The sequence below is a fragment of the Peromyscus leucopus genome, chromosome 2 (genome assembly GCF_004664715.2).
Source record: "Peromyscus leucopus breed LL Stock chromosome 2, UCI_PerLeu_2.1, whole genome shotgun sequence".
NCBI lineage: Eukaryota > Metazoa > Chordata > Mammalia > Rodentia > Cricetidae > Peromyscus > Peromyscus leucopus.
In genome coordinates this window covers 97580546-97596972 of record NC_051064.1, presented here as the reverse complement: position 1 = coordinate 97596972, position 16427 = coordinate 97580546, and the positions used below count along the sequence as shown (strand labels likewise).

At 37.6% G+C, this 16427-nt stretch overlaps 1 protein-coding gene across 5 annotated transcripts in view; it reads right to left on the bottom strand.

Annotated features, from left to right (window-relative positions):
- Positions 1-16427, bottom strand: part of Ift74 (intraflagellar transport 74) — an 86160-nt gene that overhangs the window by 26010 nt on the left and 43723 nt on the right. For all 5 annotated transcript variants that reach the window (XM_028870319.2, XM_028870318.2, XM_037202710.1 and 2 more), the window contains 5 exons: positions 14066-14204; positions 12606-12668; positions 10955-11098; positions 8676-8716; positions 7212-7291 (listed from right to left, as the gene is read on the bottom strand). In XM_028870319.2, coding sequence (XP_028726152.1) covers positions 7212-7291; positions 8676-8716; positions 10955-11098; positions 12606-12668; positions 14066-14204 — 467 coding nt within the window. The remainder of the gene's footprint in view (positions 1-7211; positions 7292-8675; positions 8717-10954; positions 11099-12605; positions 12669-14065; positions 14205-16427) is intronic.

Sequence of the window (16427 nt, the reverse complement as noted above, 5' to 3'; positions counted from 1 at the left end):
GGGGGACTAAAGCATGAAATGTAAACTCTCAAGTATTAATTTACAATGAAAATAAATATCTCCTAGCAATTGTTTTCCCAAAAGCAAGTGGCTATCATACATGAGGCCCTGGTTTCCTCCTTAGCACCAAGGGTAGGGGAGGCGAGAAAGACTATGAGATATAAGCCTTGAGAAAAAAGGTGCTAGTAATACCCTGTTTTGTCTATTTTATTATAGTCTTACTGATTGTCTTACTCAAGGCAACAATGATTTTTCCATACTTTCCTTTGCTCATACAAAAAGTAATTTGGTTCACACCTGGGAGGCTGAGTTAGCAAGATCACCAAGGTTTTGAGGCCAGTGTGTAGCAAGCACTTACTTAAAAATAAAAAAGGAGCAATTAAAGATATATTTACTTGGTGGCTCAGGCTGCTGTAATCTCTTCAAGGGCCACACTTTCCTTGGTCCTAACTTTACATGCTGTTCTCGAGACAGGCAAGTTTTCAAATCTTTCCACTCTGCTTTTGGCTCACAATTCTCACTGTCAATCTGGCAAAAAAGCAGCTAGCATAAGCTATACAACTGCCAGAATGCTGAGTTCCCCTGAAATTTCCTCTCCCAAATTACCTAGTTGGTCCTTTAAATTTCAGCATAACTCATAATCTCAGGACACAGACAAAGCACAGACAAGTTCATTGCCAGAATAAAATATGCATGATCTAGTTCTTGCTCCCATTTAAAACATCATGAGCATACTCTTTACTGTTTGCATTACTATTGGTATCCTGCTCTTCTTAATTTCTACCAGAATTATAGTATTCTTGGCATTCTTTAGATCATTTATTCAAACTTTTCAAAATCCCTCCTATAAATCAATTCCAAAGACTTAAGGATCATATACCAAATTTAGTCATAGCCACAATACACTCCTATTTTAGAAATTTTCTTTTGTGAGAGGTGAGTAAAAAGGAACTTGAGATAGTATAGCCCAGGCTATCCTTGAACTCAGTATGTAGCCCAAGTTATCCTTGAACTTAAAGCAATCCTCCTTCCTCAGTCTTCTGGGTACTGGGATTATCAACTTGTATCAACACACCCAGCTCGGTGTGGGAGACCTGTTCCCCATTTTTCTCCCCACAGGATACTCTTGAGGTATGAGGGATAAGAGATTTAGAGAGAAATATAGAGGAGAAAGAAACACAGGATAGCCTCGGGAGGGCCTGGGTCAAAACACACCAGTCCCTTCTGTCTCTGCTAAAGAATTATTTATAGAAATGCCAAGGGGTGGAGCAAAAGACTTCCCCTAGCACAGCCAAGTACAGACCCTTCCAAACACTTAGAAACTATCCATGTGGTCAATCTATCCCCTTATGCAGCCCTGCTGGGTAAAGCAAGCTCAGATCTCACTAGGAAACCTCTGTGGACCCCAACAGCTTGGTACCAATTTTCTATGATAGTTTTTTTTTTTCATTTTTAGCATTAATTTAAGAGAGAAAAAACTTGTTTTAGCTTATTTTCAGAGGTTTCCATACATTATGGCAAAGAATGTATGGTGGAGCAGAACAACACACATCATGTAAGCCAAGAAGCAGAGAGAGAAAACGTCTATGCCATTTGGGTCCCTATCCTATGGAATGGTACTGTCCACATTTCAGCTGATCTTACCCCCTAAGGTAGTCACCACAGAAAACACTCTCATAGATACACTAATTTAAGTGCTTTATAATTAAATCAGGTTGATAATCAAATTAACCATCCCAGGTGAAAATGCAGACACAGACAAAAATCTACCACTTTACTGGAAAACATGAATCAAAAGTAGGGATCCTCTGGAAAAGTAATAAAATCTTTGTAGTCAAGCTTTCTATGGAGAGTGCAAACCTATAATCTAAAATGAGAAGACCCAAAGAAGAGATTAGAACTCAATTTTCACCTTTAGTCCATTGTACAGTTCCCTCTCTCTTAAATTCTGGATTGTTTAGGTTATTCCACAAACATTTACTTCCCAGATATAGTGCTGATGAACTAGATTACTGAAGTGAGTTAAGAAGTAATCCCTGCCCTTGAGGGCTTACAATCTAAGAAGGAGGACAAACACATAAGTAGGCAACTGTGATACACAGGGTGGTCGAGTAACAAGGAGAAAAGTTACTTAGCTAAGCCTAGAAACTTGTTAGGAAAGGAAGTTCAGAGTTATGTTCAGTAAGAAGGTGCCTGAGTTAAATCTTATAGGATAAGAATTTAGTCAGGTGTCATAGCAGCACTATTTGTAATAGCCAGAACCTGGAAACAACCTAGATGCCCGTCAATGGAAGAATGGATGAAAAAAATGTGGTACATATACACAATGGAGTACTACTCAGCAGAGAAAAACAATGAAAGCATGAAATTTGCAGGCAAATGGATGGAACTAGAAAAAATCATCCTGAGTGAGGTAACCCAAACCCAGAAAGACAGTTATGGTATGTACTCACTCATAGGTGGATTCTAGATATAAAATAAAGCACAATCAGACCACAACCCATAGAACCATAGAGGCTATATATATAGCATGGAGGTCCCTAGGACGACTGTGGCATATAATAAATTTCAGTTTTACTCAATTATTGAAAAAAAAATAGCCAAATGAATGGAAACACATGAACTATGAACCAAATGCTGAGGGGCCACCAGCTGGATCAAGCCCTCTGAATAGGTGAGACAGTTGATTGGCTTGATCAGTTTGGGAGGCAACTAGGCAGTGGGACCAAGTCCTGTGCTCATTGCATGAGTTGGCTGTTTGAAACCTGGAACTTATGCAGGGACACTTGGCTCAGTCTGGGAGGAAGGGACTGGACCTCCCTGGACTGAGTCTACCAGGTTGATCGCAGTCCTCGGGGAGGACTTGTCCTGGAAGAGGTGGGAATGGAGGGTAGGCTGGGGGTAAGGGGAAGGGGTGGGAGGGGGAGAATAGGGGAACCCATGGCTGATATGTAGAACTGAATGGTATTGTAAAATTATATATATATATATATAATATATATATATATATATATATATATATATTTAAAAAAAGACAAAAAAAAATAATAATTTCCCATAAAAATATTCACTAGGTCAAAGGATAAAACATATTTTTAACGGTACTGGAGGGAATGTGAACATTTTGGAGGCCTGACACAAAAAATTATTAAATTTCTCTCCAAAACTCTTAAAAAAAAAAAAAAAAAAAAAAAAAAAAAAAAAGAAAGCCTGCATGGGACTGACTTCGGCCCTCTGCACATATGTTACAGTTGTGTAACCTGGTCTTCTTGTGGAACACATAACAGTGGGAGAGGGGCTGTATCTGACTCTGTTGACTGGTTTGGGGACTCTTTCCTCCTACCAGGTTGCCTTGCCCTGCCTTAATAGGAGAGGAGGTGCCTGGTTTCAATGAAACAATAAGCCATGGCTGGATGATATCCATGAGAGCCCTGCCTTTTTCTAAAGAGAAACGGAGGAGGAGGAGGTAGGTGAGGCATGAGGAGACAGTGAGAGGAGAGAAGGGAGGGGAAACTATGATGTGGATTAAAAACGAATAAATAAACACACACAGAAGAAAGAAAGAAAAAGAAAGAAGGAAGGAATGAAGGAAATAGGGAAGGAAGAAAAGAAGGAGGGGAAAAAAGAAAAAGAACATACAAAGGCTATTACCTTGGCTGCTACAAGACATCCAGGTGTCTGGGAGGGTTATCTCATTGGAGGAATACAGTGAAGAACATTAGGCTTTCTCACCCTGGATGGTCCTGAGGAACAGGTGACAGCTTCTGTATATTCTGTGGGCTAAGAAGGAGTAGTAACAACTTCTAGGGGAAGGGGGAACCTTCACCCTAGACAAAAAAGGGGAAGCATCTTCACCAACTGATAACTACTAATTTAGGCTCCTCATCTGATACAGTGTGAACTGAGAGCAGTGATCCCTGATAATTGCTACAGTTTGTTTTGATATTGGTACAGGAGATTAAGGTCATGCTTATTTGCATGTTATGGCAATCAGAGGCCCAGACTCAGATACAGAAATAAAATACAGTCTCAAAAAAAAAAAAAAATAATTTAGTCAGGTGAAGAGAAAAACAATTAAAAAGAAAACAATGAAAGCCAAAGGTTAGAGCATAATATAGTTGAATAAATGGTAATAAGGAGAAACGTAAGGGAACAGAAGTAGACTGTTATTAATAAATTGCTACAGAGCTGGGCCTGATGGTTCCTATCTGTAATCCTTGCTTTGGGGAAGCTGAGGCCAGCCTGCAGTATACTGTGAATTCTAGGCAAGCCTGAACTACACCTGGTTTAACAAGACCTGGTTTAAAAAGGGGACAGAGCAGAGATGACTATGGGATGAACAGGAGGCTGATAGATCAGACTACAGAAGATCTAATTTGACATAAAAAAATTCTGTTACCTTGTGCATCAAGGTGAATCATATTTAAGCAAAACAATGACACTAAGTCACATTTTACATAAATCATTCTAGCAGAATTATATTGGAAAAACTGAGAAGGGGCAAGAATGTAGGTGCAGTAACCAGTTAGGAGGCTACTGCAATAGTTCAGGCAGAAAGTAAACAGGTCCTGAACTAACAAGTAACCTTCTAACAAGTCACCTTCTACAACCCCCTGAGTTGTTGCAAGAACCAAGGAGGATCACAGCAGAGTAGTAGCAACAAAAATCCCTGATACATCAATTCACTTACCTGTGAATATACACACGCACATCTGTTTACATATTATACATTCACATATACTTATATGTGCTTTTATCACTATTACATAATTATGGACTGTTTTATTCTACATTAATAAAAAAGACAAATGTTTGAAACAAAAAGGAAAAAAGCAAAACATTACATATTCTATATATCTTACAAGTTCAATTAATAATATATTTTACTTCCCAAATGTATCATTTTAGTAGAAATAAAACTATAAATTATAGTTTAGGATGAAAAATACTTAGGATGGAATCTGTAAAGTTTCTAAAATTGAAAACATCAGATTTCTCAGAATACATATATTCTGCATTTATAAACAACAGTAATGAAATAACAGACAAAAGTTACAAAAAATTGTAAGATAAGAATCAATTAAAGAGACCCACTGTACAACATTAGTATAAATATATTCTTTTTTTCCCCCTTGGTTCTTTTGAGACAAGATTTCTCTGTTATGTAGACTTTGCTGTCCTAGAAACTCATTATATAGACCAGGCTGACCTCAAACTCATAGAGACATACCTGCCTCTGACTCCTGAGTGTTGGGATTTAAGGTGTGTGCTGCCATGCCAGTCAACAATGTAGTATATTCTTAAAGATTATGAAGAGTGGATTTTTGAATTGCTCTCATTACATAAATAATGTGTGAAGTAATGCATATGCTAGCTGGACTGAGCCATTCTAATGTATACATACTTCAGAACATGCTAGAAACAATAAATACACATAATCTTGTTAATAAAAACAATGAGTAAATACATTTTTTAATTAACATGACTTTAGTATTAGTTTATTATAAGCCTATCTTTGTTACAAATGCCATTTAATACATAAACCTTAGTGAGACATTACCATTATACTCATCTCCCAGATCAGAAAACTAAAGCACAAGCAAGTTTACTTACCTAAACTAATGTCTTCCTGACCTCAGAAGCCTTATTAAGACCATTAGTAACCAGAAGTAGATAGAACTATGTGTTTCTAAGAACATTTTAATTTCACAAATGAAGTACTTTGAATCAGAAAATCAAACTTAGGCTTAGGCAATGGAACTAAGATTTAGAGTCAGTAAAAACTCTGGTTTAAGTCTAGTCTACTACTCACTAACTTAGAGAATTTAGCAATTTCTTGGAGCTTTCACAGGTTTAAAATGGATTAGCTAGGACTCAAAGGTTTCTTGTAGAGTGCTCTGTCAGGTAAGCAATGGATCAACAGAAACAAATATCCTTTATATGACAACAAAAAGGCATAAATACCATCTTTAAAAATCAAAGTGAGGCCGGGCGGTGGTGGCGCACGCCTTTAATCCCAGCACTCGGGAGGCAGAGCCAGGCGGATCTCTGTGAGTTCCAGGCCAGCCTGGGCTACCAAGTGAGTTCCAGGAAAGGCGCAAAGCTACACAGAGAAACCCTGTCTCGAAAAACAAAAAAACAACAAAAAAAAAAAAAAAAAAAAAAAATCAAAGTGAAAACAAAGTTTAAGAAAAGGAACTCTTTTCCCTACTGTGAATGTCTATTATCATTCAGTGGTAAACTATCCCGACTTCCCCCACTAATTGATAAAAATATATAGTTATTCCTTGTTAATCCAGGAGCAAATTTACTAGTTCACAGTTAACACATTTACTCATTTGCGGTTAAGGGAACTGTCTAAAGCAACAGTAAGCTAGTTAGGAATTACAGCACCCACGCCTCTTCTCCCACACACATACCCCACCACAGAACTTCTACTATTAAGGCCTCGGCTGGGGAAAATCTGGACAATCAGAGCTTGTTTCCTTATAACTGAGCCCAACTAGAAAATCAAGTCTCTCTGGGCTGCTTGTGGGTGTAGCTGGAGTTTTTTCTCTGAGTCCCACCAAGCCCTGGCAGTCTGACAGCCCACTTATAACATAAACACATAGACGCTTATATTATTTATAAACTGTATGGCTGTAGCAGGCTTTTTGTTAACTGCTTTTATATCTTAAATTAACCCATTTTTATTAATCTATAAGTTGTTACATGGCTTGTGGCTTACCAGTATCTTAACCTGTTGTTTTTTCTCACAACAGCTGGCAGTGTCTCTCTCACTCAGCCTTCCACTTTCCAGAATTCTCTTCTCTCCTTGTCCCACCTCTACTTCCTGCCTGGCTACTGGCCAATCAGTGTTTTATTTATTAGCCAATCAGAGCAACACATTTGACATACAGAACATCCGACAGCATGTGGGATTTGTTACATGACTGTCACCTCCTCCATTAGGGGAAAAAAAAAAAAAAAGAATCCTTTGGAAAACTAAATACTTACTTACTTTACACTATCACTAGGTTACTTAAAATTTTAGTCAATTCAAGTAGTTGTTTTAATACTACTTATAATATTGGTAGATATTTCAGTAACTAAATTTAGGAGTATTACAGAGAAATAATAAATTCTAAGAAGCCACTGAGATCATAATATGTCTATACAGATGTATGTTAATTACATTTTTTAAAAACTCAAAAATACACCACAAACATTACCTTGGTGTTCCTCTAAATCCATGTCAAGTTGTCTAATTTCTTCACTAAACTGATTAATTTTTTCCTTTATATCTGTTAACCTGTTAAAAAAATATTAATGAACTTTAGAAGCAACAAAAGAAAATACATAAATGAGCATCATCAAATTGAAAACTTACTACTACCAGAACATCACCAAAGATTAAATACATCTAATAGGATGTGAGCATTTTTGTTAAGTTGTGTATCTGGTGAGTGAATTGTATTTTGAATATATGAAGAACTCATTTTACTCAATACTATCAAAAATAAATTCACGGCCTGGTGGTGGTGGCACACGCCTTTAATCCCAGCACTCGGGAGGCAGAGCCAGGCGGATCTCTGTGAGTTCCAGGCCAGCCTGGGCTACCAAGTGAGTTCCAGGAAAGGCGCAAAGCTACACAGAGAAACCCTGTCTCGAAAAACAAAAACAAAAACAAAAACAAAAAACTCACATGAGAATGTGCAAAGGACATTAATAAACACTTCTTCAAAGAAGATATACTTTCATGGCCAACAGCACATGAGAAAAAATTCAACACCATAAGTCATCAAGGAATTGCAAGTAAAAGCCATAGAAAGATAGTAATTCATGTCCACTGGCATGGCTATAATGAAATGACAGATAATAAAAAAAAGACAGATAATACTAAGTGATAAATATGTATAAAAACCTGGACTCTGATATACTGCAGGCAGAAATGTAAAATGTCTATTTGTATAGGATTTACAATGCTTTTTATGTAATCATTTGATCTAGACTGGACTCAATATTTATAAAGTAAAGCATAAAGTAACCATATGAGCCAGCAATCCTATTCCTGAACATTTACACAAGAGAAGCAAAAAATAAATAAATAAATGCTCCCACAGAACCAGCTCATAGGTGTTCATGCAAGTATGATTCCTAATAGCCACAAAATAGAAATAAGTCAAAGTCTACCAACTGATGAATAAATAAAACATATCATATGCATACAAGAGAATATTAATTGGAATTAAACCACAGACCATCCTTGAAAATGTTAGGCTAAATGAAAGCACATAGCCACAGAGGACCAAAAGCTGTGTGATTACACATATGAAACATCCAGAACAGGTAAATACACTGACATAGAGTAGGGAGGGTAAGGAAAGCAATGGCTAAAAGCTATGGGATTTTGTTGGGAAGACTCAATTGTGGGTGCTGGTTGTCTAACTGTAAATATAACAAAAAGCTCTGAATTGTATGCTTTAAATATGTAATGTACATAAGCCATCTCTTAATAAAGCTATTTTTCAGAGCAATTATACTAGGCAATGACTCAGAATTAAAAGCTGGAGACTGAAAGTTCAATAAATCATTAATGTGAACTACAAGAAAAATGCCTATAAAGCATATTAAAACTTTAGGATGTAATATGAAAGATGAATGAATATGAAATTTCATGCTTCAAAGGTACTTACTGTCTCTCCATGCTGGCTATTTCCTGATTATCTTCTTTAACCTATATAGGCATAAAAAGAGAATGTAACAGTATGTAAAAAAAAACAGTATGTAAAAAAAACTCACTATTAGACTATCTGAAAGAGAACATCACTAAGAAACTTTTCACAGATTTCCTTCCTTCTTCCTCAAATATACTTTTACTTATCATTCTGGCTAGTTTCGTGGCAGCTTGATACAAACTAGAGTCATCTGAGAGGAGGGAACCTAAATAAGGAAAATGTCTTCACAAGATCAGGATATAAAGCCAGGTGTGACTGTACACACCTTTCATGCCAGCTATCAGAAGGCAGAGACAAGTGCATATCTGTGAATTCAAAACCAACTTGGTCTACATAGTGAGTTCCAGGATAGTAAAGGCTACAGAGAGACAAGTATCTAAATTAATAAATGAATGAATAATTTTTTAAAAAATCAGGCTGTAGGCAAGCCTATTTGACATTTTCTTAATTAGTGATTGATATAGAAGGGTTCGGCTCATTGTGGGTAGGCACATTCATGGCTCTGGGTTCTATAAGAATGCAGACTGAGCAAGCCATAGGGAACAAGCCAGTAAGCAGCAAGTGTTCATGGCCTCTGCATCATCTCCTACCTCCGGATTTCCTGCCCTATTCTGAGTTCTTACCCTGGCTGCTTTCGACGATGAACTATGACACAGTCTAAGTGAAATAAATCCTTTCCTCCCCAAGTTGCTTTTAGTAATAATGCTTCATCATAGCTATATAAACTCTAACTAGGACACTTATCTACCATGCACTATCAGGTTACTATTATTTTTCGAACATGGGTCAGTTAACAGTATCCTGAATTCCTCAGACTCTCCCATACCCTAGGGGACAGCTACCAGATTTGGGAAGCCCCAGTAAAATCAAATTTCAGAAAAACAATGAGTAACTTTTAGGGCACATTTATACCATGCCATGTAGTATTTGGAATATACGTAATTCCTTATTCCATAGAAGAGATATGCATTTATTAATCCTAGAATTTTTTGAGACAAGATTTCTCTATGTAGCTTGGTTGTCTTGGAATTTGCTATGTAGACCAGGCTGACCTCAAACTCACAGAGATCTACCTGCTCCTGCCCCCCGAGTCTTGAACTACAAGTATGTGCCACCGAGCCCCACTTACTCAGGTTTAACTAGCACTCTCTTCTTTCCCGCCCCTAACCTTTTCTTTGCAAGTAATTTCTGAAGTTTTAGATTAATTTAATTTTATTACATTTTAATTTCTTTATTGCACGTGGGGGTTTCACTATAGTGCAGCTGTGGAAGTCAGAGGACAAATTGCAGAGACTAGCTCTCCTTCGACCACATAGGTTCTTGGGGTTCATCTCAGGCTGCCAGACTTGGCAGCCAGTGCCTTTACCTGCTGAGACATCTCACAAACCAAGATTTAGACTTTAAGACCATTCTAGAAAGACTGATTCTAACAATCACTGAATTGATCCATAACTTTCCAAGAACCCACAAGGTACAAAAAACAAAAACAAACAAACAAACGAAAAACAGAGGAGTTCCTTGAGAGACCTCTGACCCAAATGAAGATAAGGTTCTCTGAAGGGTCTGGGACTCAGCACATGTCAGCATAAACACATTCACTGTAATTTACTGCTAAATTAAAGCAACCAAGAAGTAGCAGAAAAGCTACAGAAAAAATGGCTCATAGCATGGTCTATGGCACATGATTATGTCATGTGTAATTTCATATGATGGTTAAATTCCGTTGTCTTCATGAAGACATTGATACTAACCACCAAAGTCATCAGATTTGGAATACTTCTTTTTGTAGAGATAAACATAAATAATAGAACTTATTTTCCATGAGATTATCTAACCACTTAAATTATCAATAAACAAGTATTCATGAAATAATGACTAAAATATGCACCAAAAAATAAAAAATTACTATTTACTCCAAAACCAAGTTATTTAAGAAAGCAAGATTTTTCTACATTTTCTTGGCTCAGTATTTCATATTGAGGTGAAGCTAACTATTGTTTTTGGATAACAATCACACTGGTTTTCTTCTTAATTCAAAGCTCTTCAAACAAATGAATGGCTGGGAGGTGGGGTAAACACCCAGCACTCAGGAGGCAGAGACAGGTGGATATCTGAGTTTGAGGCCAGCATGATCTATGAGCCAGGACTATACAGAGAAACCCTGTCTCAAAACAAACAAACAAACAAACAAAAAAACAAACAATAAACAAACAAAGAAGGAAACTTTCTTGCCCTACCTGCTTAAGCAACCTCTCCCTCTCCTCCATCGGTGACCCCATGCTTTTGTCTTCTGCAATCATTTGATCTCGATGGGACTCTAACTCATAAAGCTTTTCATGTAGCAATACAGCCTCTTGCTTTACCTGGGAGTGTGCTATTTCCTGAGGACAAAAAAGGAAACTGTAGTTGGTCTTTTGTAGAGACAGAAAATTAAGAGAAAGCCACGAGGCTGTCTAATCCACCATGACTGATGTCCTCAGACGGACAGGGAGCCCACCCTGGGAGTGCAAACTGAGCACAGGCAGCAGCTGCCTGGAAGAAGCTGCCTTAGGGAATACTGTCAGTGAATGGTGACCAGGAAGAAACTAGGACCTTGCAGAGTCTCAGAGAGAGCAAACCCTGCTGACACACGTGACTTCGAACCTCCACAACCCCAAGAAAATAAATGTTTACTGCTTTACTAACCCAGGTTATGACCGCTTGTTACAGGAACACTGGGAAACTAATGCAGGGAGAACAGTTGCTGTGTATTTACCACAGGTCCACTTTCACAAAAATAATCTCGAAAATGGAACAGATGTGATCAAATACTTTTAGATAAAAAGAGCTAAAAGTGACTGCAGTGATAACAATGAATATACTGACATCTGAACCTATTGTTGATTGAGCAATTAATCTGTGGAACTATATACTCCTCTTCTGGCCTCTGTAGGCAACGGGCATACATGTGGTGCACATACATACAGGCAGACAAAACACTCCTAGACATAAACTAAAACTAAATCTTTTCTTAAAAATGTACATTTTCAATGGAGATTATTAATAACCCCAGAAAACCTATTCATTTGCAAGGATGTTTTTAATCACAAACATTATACAATGCACTAATTTAAAATATTGAAGGGTAGCTCAAAGACAGTCAAAAAGATGGTATTAATACATGTGTAGGAGGGAAGGGAGCCAAGGGTGTGCTACAGGTGCCATAGCACAATTCCAAACATGAATCTCATTTGAAGTTTTCTACTATTTTAACAACCAGAAGGGATTACAGGATTGCTATGGAGATTAAATGAACATACCAGTGACGAGTATAAAGAGCTCGTGAAATTGCGTAAGGAGGAAGTAAATGTCAAAGTAGTTCTATCCAAAAGGGGTTAAAAACAAACATTTTATGCCATTTTTTCTTTCAGTTTTAAAACCATACACATGCCTTTATTTTGTGAACTAAAACTGTTTTTAAAAAATGTGGAAACGGGCAGATAAGTGGGATCAGAATGCATGTATGACATGAAATCCACAAAGAATCAATAAAAGTTAAAAAAAAGAAAAGAAAAACACAAGTGTTATACCCTCAGAGGCTTTATCCACCCACATCCCACACCCTCTGTTTTCAGTCTCCTATAGTGTATCTAAACTGCTGTTACATTTTTGCACAGCACTGTGGGGCAATGATTTGCTTTGTATCCAGTAGTTACTAAAGAAAAAACCAAACAACAAGAAAAAAACCCAATGTACTTCTTACCCATCTGAGACCTTTGTGGTTCAGAATGGGAAGAAAATATACTGAACTCCTGTAAGTCAACTCCTGAGCCCATGAGTTGGGTTAATGTTCCCCTAATTATCTCTCAGAGCTTAGTGACAGGAAAGCAATCCATGGCTTGTACTCACAGTTTCTAGGCTCTCCTTTTTTATGTTTAATGAATCTAGTTGTTGTTGAAGTGTATCTAATTCCTAAAAGGGAAAAAGGCAAATGTAAAGTAATAATATTTTCTTCATTTTTTTAGTATCTCACCTCTGAATGTAACAAATTTTGCAAATATATTCAATTTCTATCTTTTCACATCGACTACAACTTACCAAGGTTTTATCCTATTTGGGATAGTTCCTTTCATTAGTTCTAAACTCCTTCCTACATACCATCAAAAACTTCAGATTTTGTCACAATTATCTTACCAATGTCCTGATCATAGTAATTATCAGAAACCTTCAAACTAATGATGTCATTGTTCAAAATCAAGATTTAAAATTCTAATCTTCAGCCACATTTTCACATCTTTTGCCTAATTGTTTTTAGGACCAAGACTTACATATACACGGGAGGAGGACAAAGGGAGGAAGATGGATGGAAAGAGGGAGGGAGGGAGGGAGGGAAGGAAGGAAGGGGAGAGGAGAGAGAGAGGAGGGAGGGAGGAAGGGACGGACAACTGACAGAGGGAAAAGAGAAGAGGAGGGGGAAGGAGGAGAGAAGAGGGATAGATGAAAGAGAGAGAACTAATGATTAGTCATTCATAATCCCTGTGTAAAATTTAATATACTTTGGTAGTAGTTCGGCATTTCTACAATATTCTTTCTTCAATGACTCATTTTATACAATAAATTTTGTCTAAGATTAAAAAAAGTTTTACTAAAATTAAATGAAGGAGTATCTGGGAAATAAACAATATTCATTACTGGGTGGTTATTGGCCCAATGTTTTGGTAATCCTTCAGGGAAGTGTCATCTGGGCTTGAATAAGCATCATGATGGCACATAAACTGTTCCTTTAAAAAATCAGGGGCCTAAGAGGTAAAAAGGTTTGTTGCTTACCAAACAGGGAGAAAAATGAAAGAAAACTAATGTACATGTACCTCTGGCCTATGAGTCCCTTTAAGGTTTCCATTAAAAGGCCATAAAAATTCAAGTGTTTAGGCCATGTGTGGTGTTGCATTACTTTAATCCCAGCACTTGGGAGGCAGAGGCAGGAGGATCTCTGTGAGTTCAATACCAGCCTGGTCTAAAGAACAAGTTTCAAGGCAGCCATGCCTAAATAGTGAGACCTTGTCTCAAGTAAGTTCATCCAAGTGTTTTCATATACCTTTATGACATATAAAGCTGAAAGGTGCAGAGAACTAAACTATTATGTATTTTTTAAAAACTAGAACACCATGCAACATAAAAAAAATGAATCCTGTATTAGTGCTTCTCATGCTTCTAAGATCATGGGAATTAGCTGAGGATGTTGTTACAATGAGATTCTGATGAGTAGGTCCAGGTCAGTTCTCAGGCACACTGATGTTGATTTGCAAACTGACTTTGAGTACATGTAGCATTGTGCTACATGCCTAGCACACAGTCCAAGGTAATATTACCTGCAAGAGTTTCTCATTTGTGGTTTTCATTTCTATGTACTTGACTTGTTTTTCAGGAGACATATTTTTGATAATACCATCTGCTGCTTGCTTTTCTTGTTCAACTTCTTCTTCTACACTTCTGATCTGTTTCTCCTTCCTGAAATCAAAAGCATGCAATGTTCTTGTTAGTATATTAAGGGGAAAAAAATCAAAAATTTTATTTAGAGGTACTTAAAAAGAAAATCAAGCACAGTGAATGAAAGAAAGTCCTTGTATCTATTTATTTATTTATTTGTTTGTTTGTTTTTTGAAACAGGATTTCCATGTGTAGTTTTGGTGCCTGTCTTGGATTTCGCTCTGTAGACCTGGCTGGCCTCGAACTCACAGAGATCCACCTGCCTCTGCCTCCCAAGTGCTGGGATTAAAGGCGTACTTCACCGCTGCCCAGCCCTTATATTTATATTTTACAAAGTATATACAACTTGATCCCAGTAGCATAGATTTTTCTCTTTGGCATCCCTGAACCCAGATTCTGTATTCTCCATTTAAATGTATGAATAAAAGAGAAAGATTATCTCAGGCCTTGTACATATGAGGGTTCATTTCATCTTTTGGTGATCATACTCCCAAAGTAAGTTTTAGTTTAAAATAGTGATTTTCAAACATCATTTAGTCACAGCATTCTTTGATCAAATTAAACTCTGTATAGAAAGTTATAATGTAAATCATTTAAGGCAAGGCAACTCTGACTGAACTGACCAACAAGGAGAGCTACACTGCAATATGAACACTTTCTTAGGATTTATTTATCCTGTGTGAATGAGTGTTTTGATGCATGTATGTATGTGCCCCTTTAAAAAATCAGTTGCCTAAGAGGTAAAAAGGTTTGTTGCTTATCAAACAGGGAGAAAGATGGAAAAAAAACTAATGTCCATGTACCTCTGACCTATGAGAGTCCCTTTAAGGTTTCCATTAAAAGGCCATAAAAATCCAAGTGCCATGGAAGTCAGAAGAGGTTCCTAGATCCCTGGAACTAGAGCTACAAAGAGTTGTGAATCACCATGTGTAGTGCTGGAACCAAACCCCAGTCCTCTACAAGAACAAGTGCTCTTAACCACTGAGCCACTGTGCCAGCCCCAGTTTGATTTTTTTAAAAAGAAAATCATAGGTTGGGTGAGATGGCTCAGTGAGTCCAAGTGCTTACTGCACATGCCTGATGATCTTTTAATCCATGGAACCCAAAGCAGGATAGACCAAATCCACACACTCAGCATGTGTGCTCGTGTGCTCATATGCACACGAGTATATACAACAACAATAAAGTTCTATTAGAACCTTAAGAAGAAAGTATACCTTAAGATCAATAATACGCTTTGCTTAAATGTGCTTTTACCTATTGCTTTAAATACAATAGTGTAGTGGTTTGAAAGAAAATGACCCCTAAAGGGAGTGGCCCAATTAGGAGGTGTGGCCTTGTTGGAGGAAGTATGTCACTGTGGGGGTGGCTTTTGAGGTCTTTTTTGCTCAAGTTTCCCTCAGTGTGACAGTCAGTCGACTAACTGCTGCCTGCAAGATATAGCACTCTCAGCTTCCAGCACCATGTCTGCCTGCACACCACCATGATGATAATGGACTGAACTTCTGGAACTATAAGTGAGCCACCCATTAAATGTTTTCTTTATAAGAGTGCCATGGTCATGGTGTCTCTTCACAGCAATAAAAACCCTAACTAAAGGGCTGGAGAGATGGCGCAGTGGTTGAGAGCACCAGCTTCTCTTCTAGAGGACCGGGGTTCAACTCCCAGCACCTACATGGCAGCTCACAACTGTCTGTAACTCTAGTTCCAAGGGATCAGACGCCCCCAAGCAGACACACACACAAGCAAAACACCAATGCACATAAGACTAAAAAAAAAAAAAAAAACACCCTAACTAAGACAAACGGGTATTTACCAAACATATTTTAGCACCATAATACATTAATTTCCTAATAATAGTCATGATTATCCTAATCATTCAATCACAATATAATCACAAGAAATACCACTAGTGTGCCCTGTATTTTATTTTCTACATAGTCAATTACTGATAGGATACAGTAACTTTCGTTTTAAAAATAGTATTTTTATTAATTATTTGAGAATCATATAATTTTGATCCCTACCCTATTCCTCCATATCTGCCCTATCTACCCTCACATAGCTCCCTCTCCTCAACTTTTAAGTTCTCTCTCCTGCCCCGGTCCAGTGCAGTTTGTGTTATGCAATTCTCTTGGGAGTGAAGCCTGTCCTGGAGTATGGCTGACCTGCCAGGGGTCATTTCATTGAAGAAAGCTGAGAGAATTTATTTGCTAGGTATGGTGCCTCACGCCTTTATCCCAG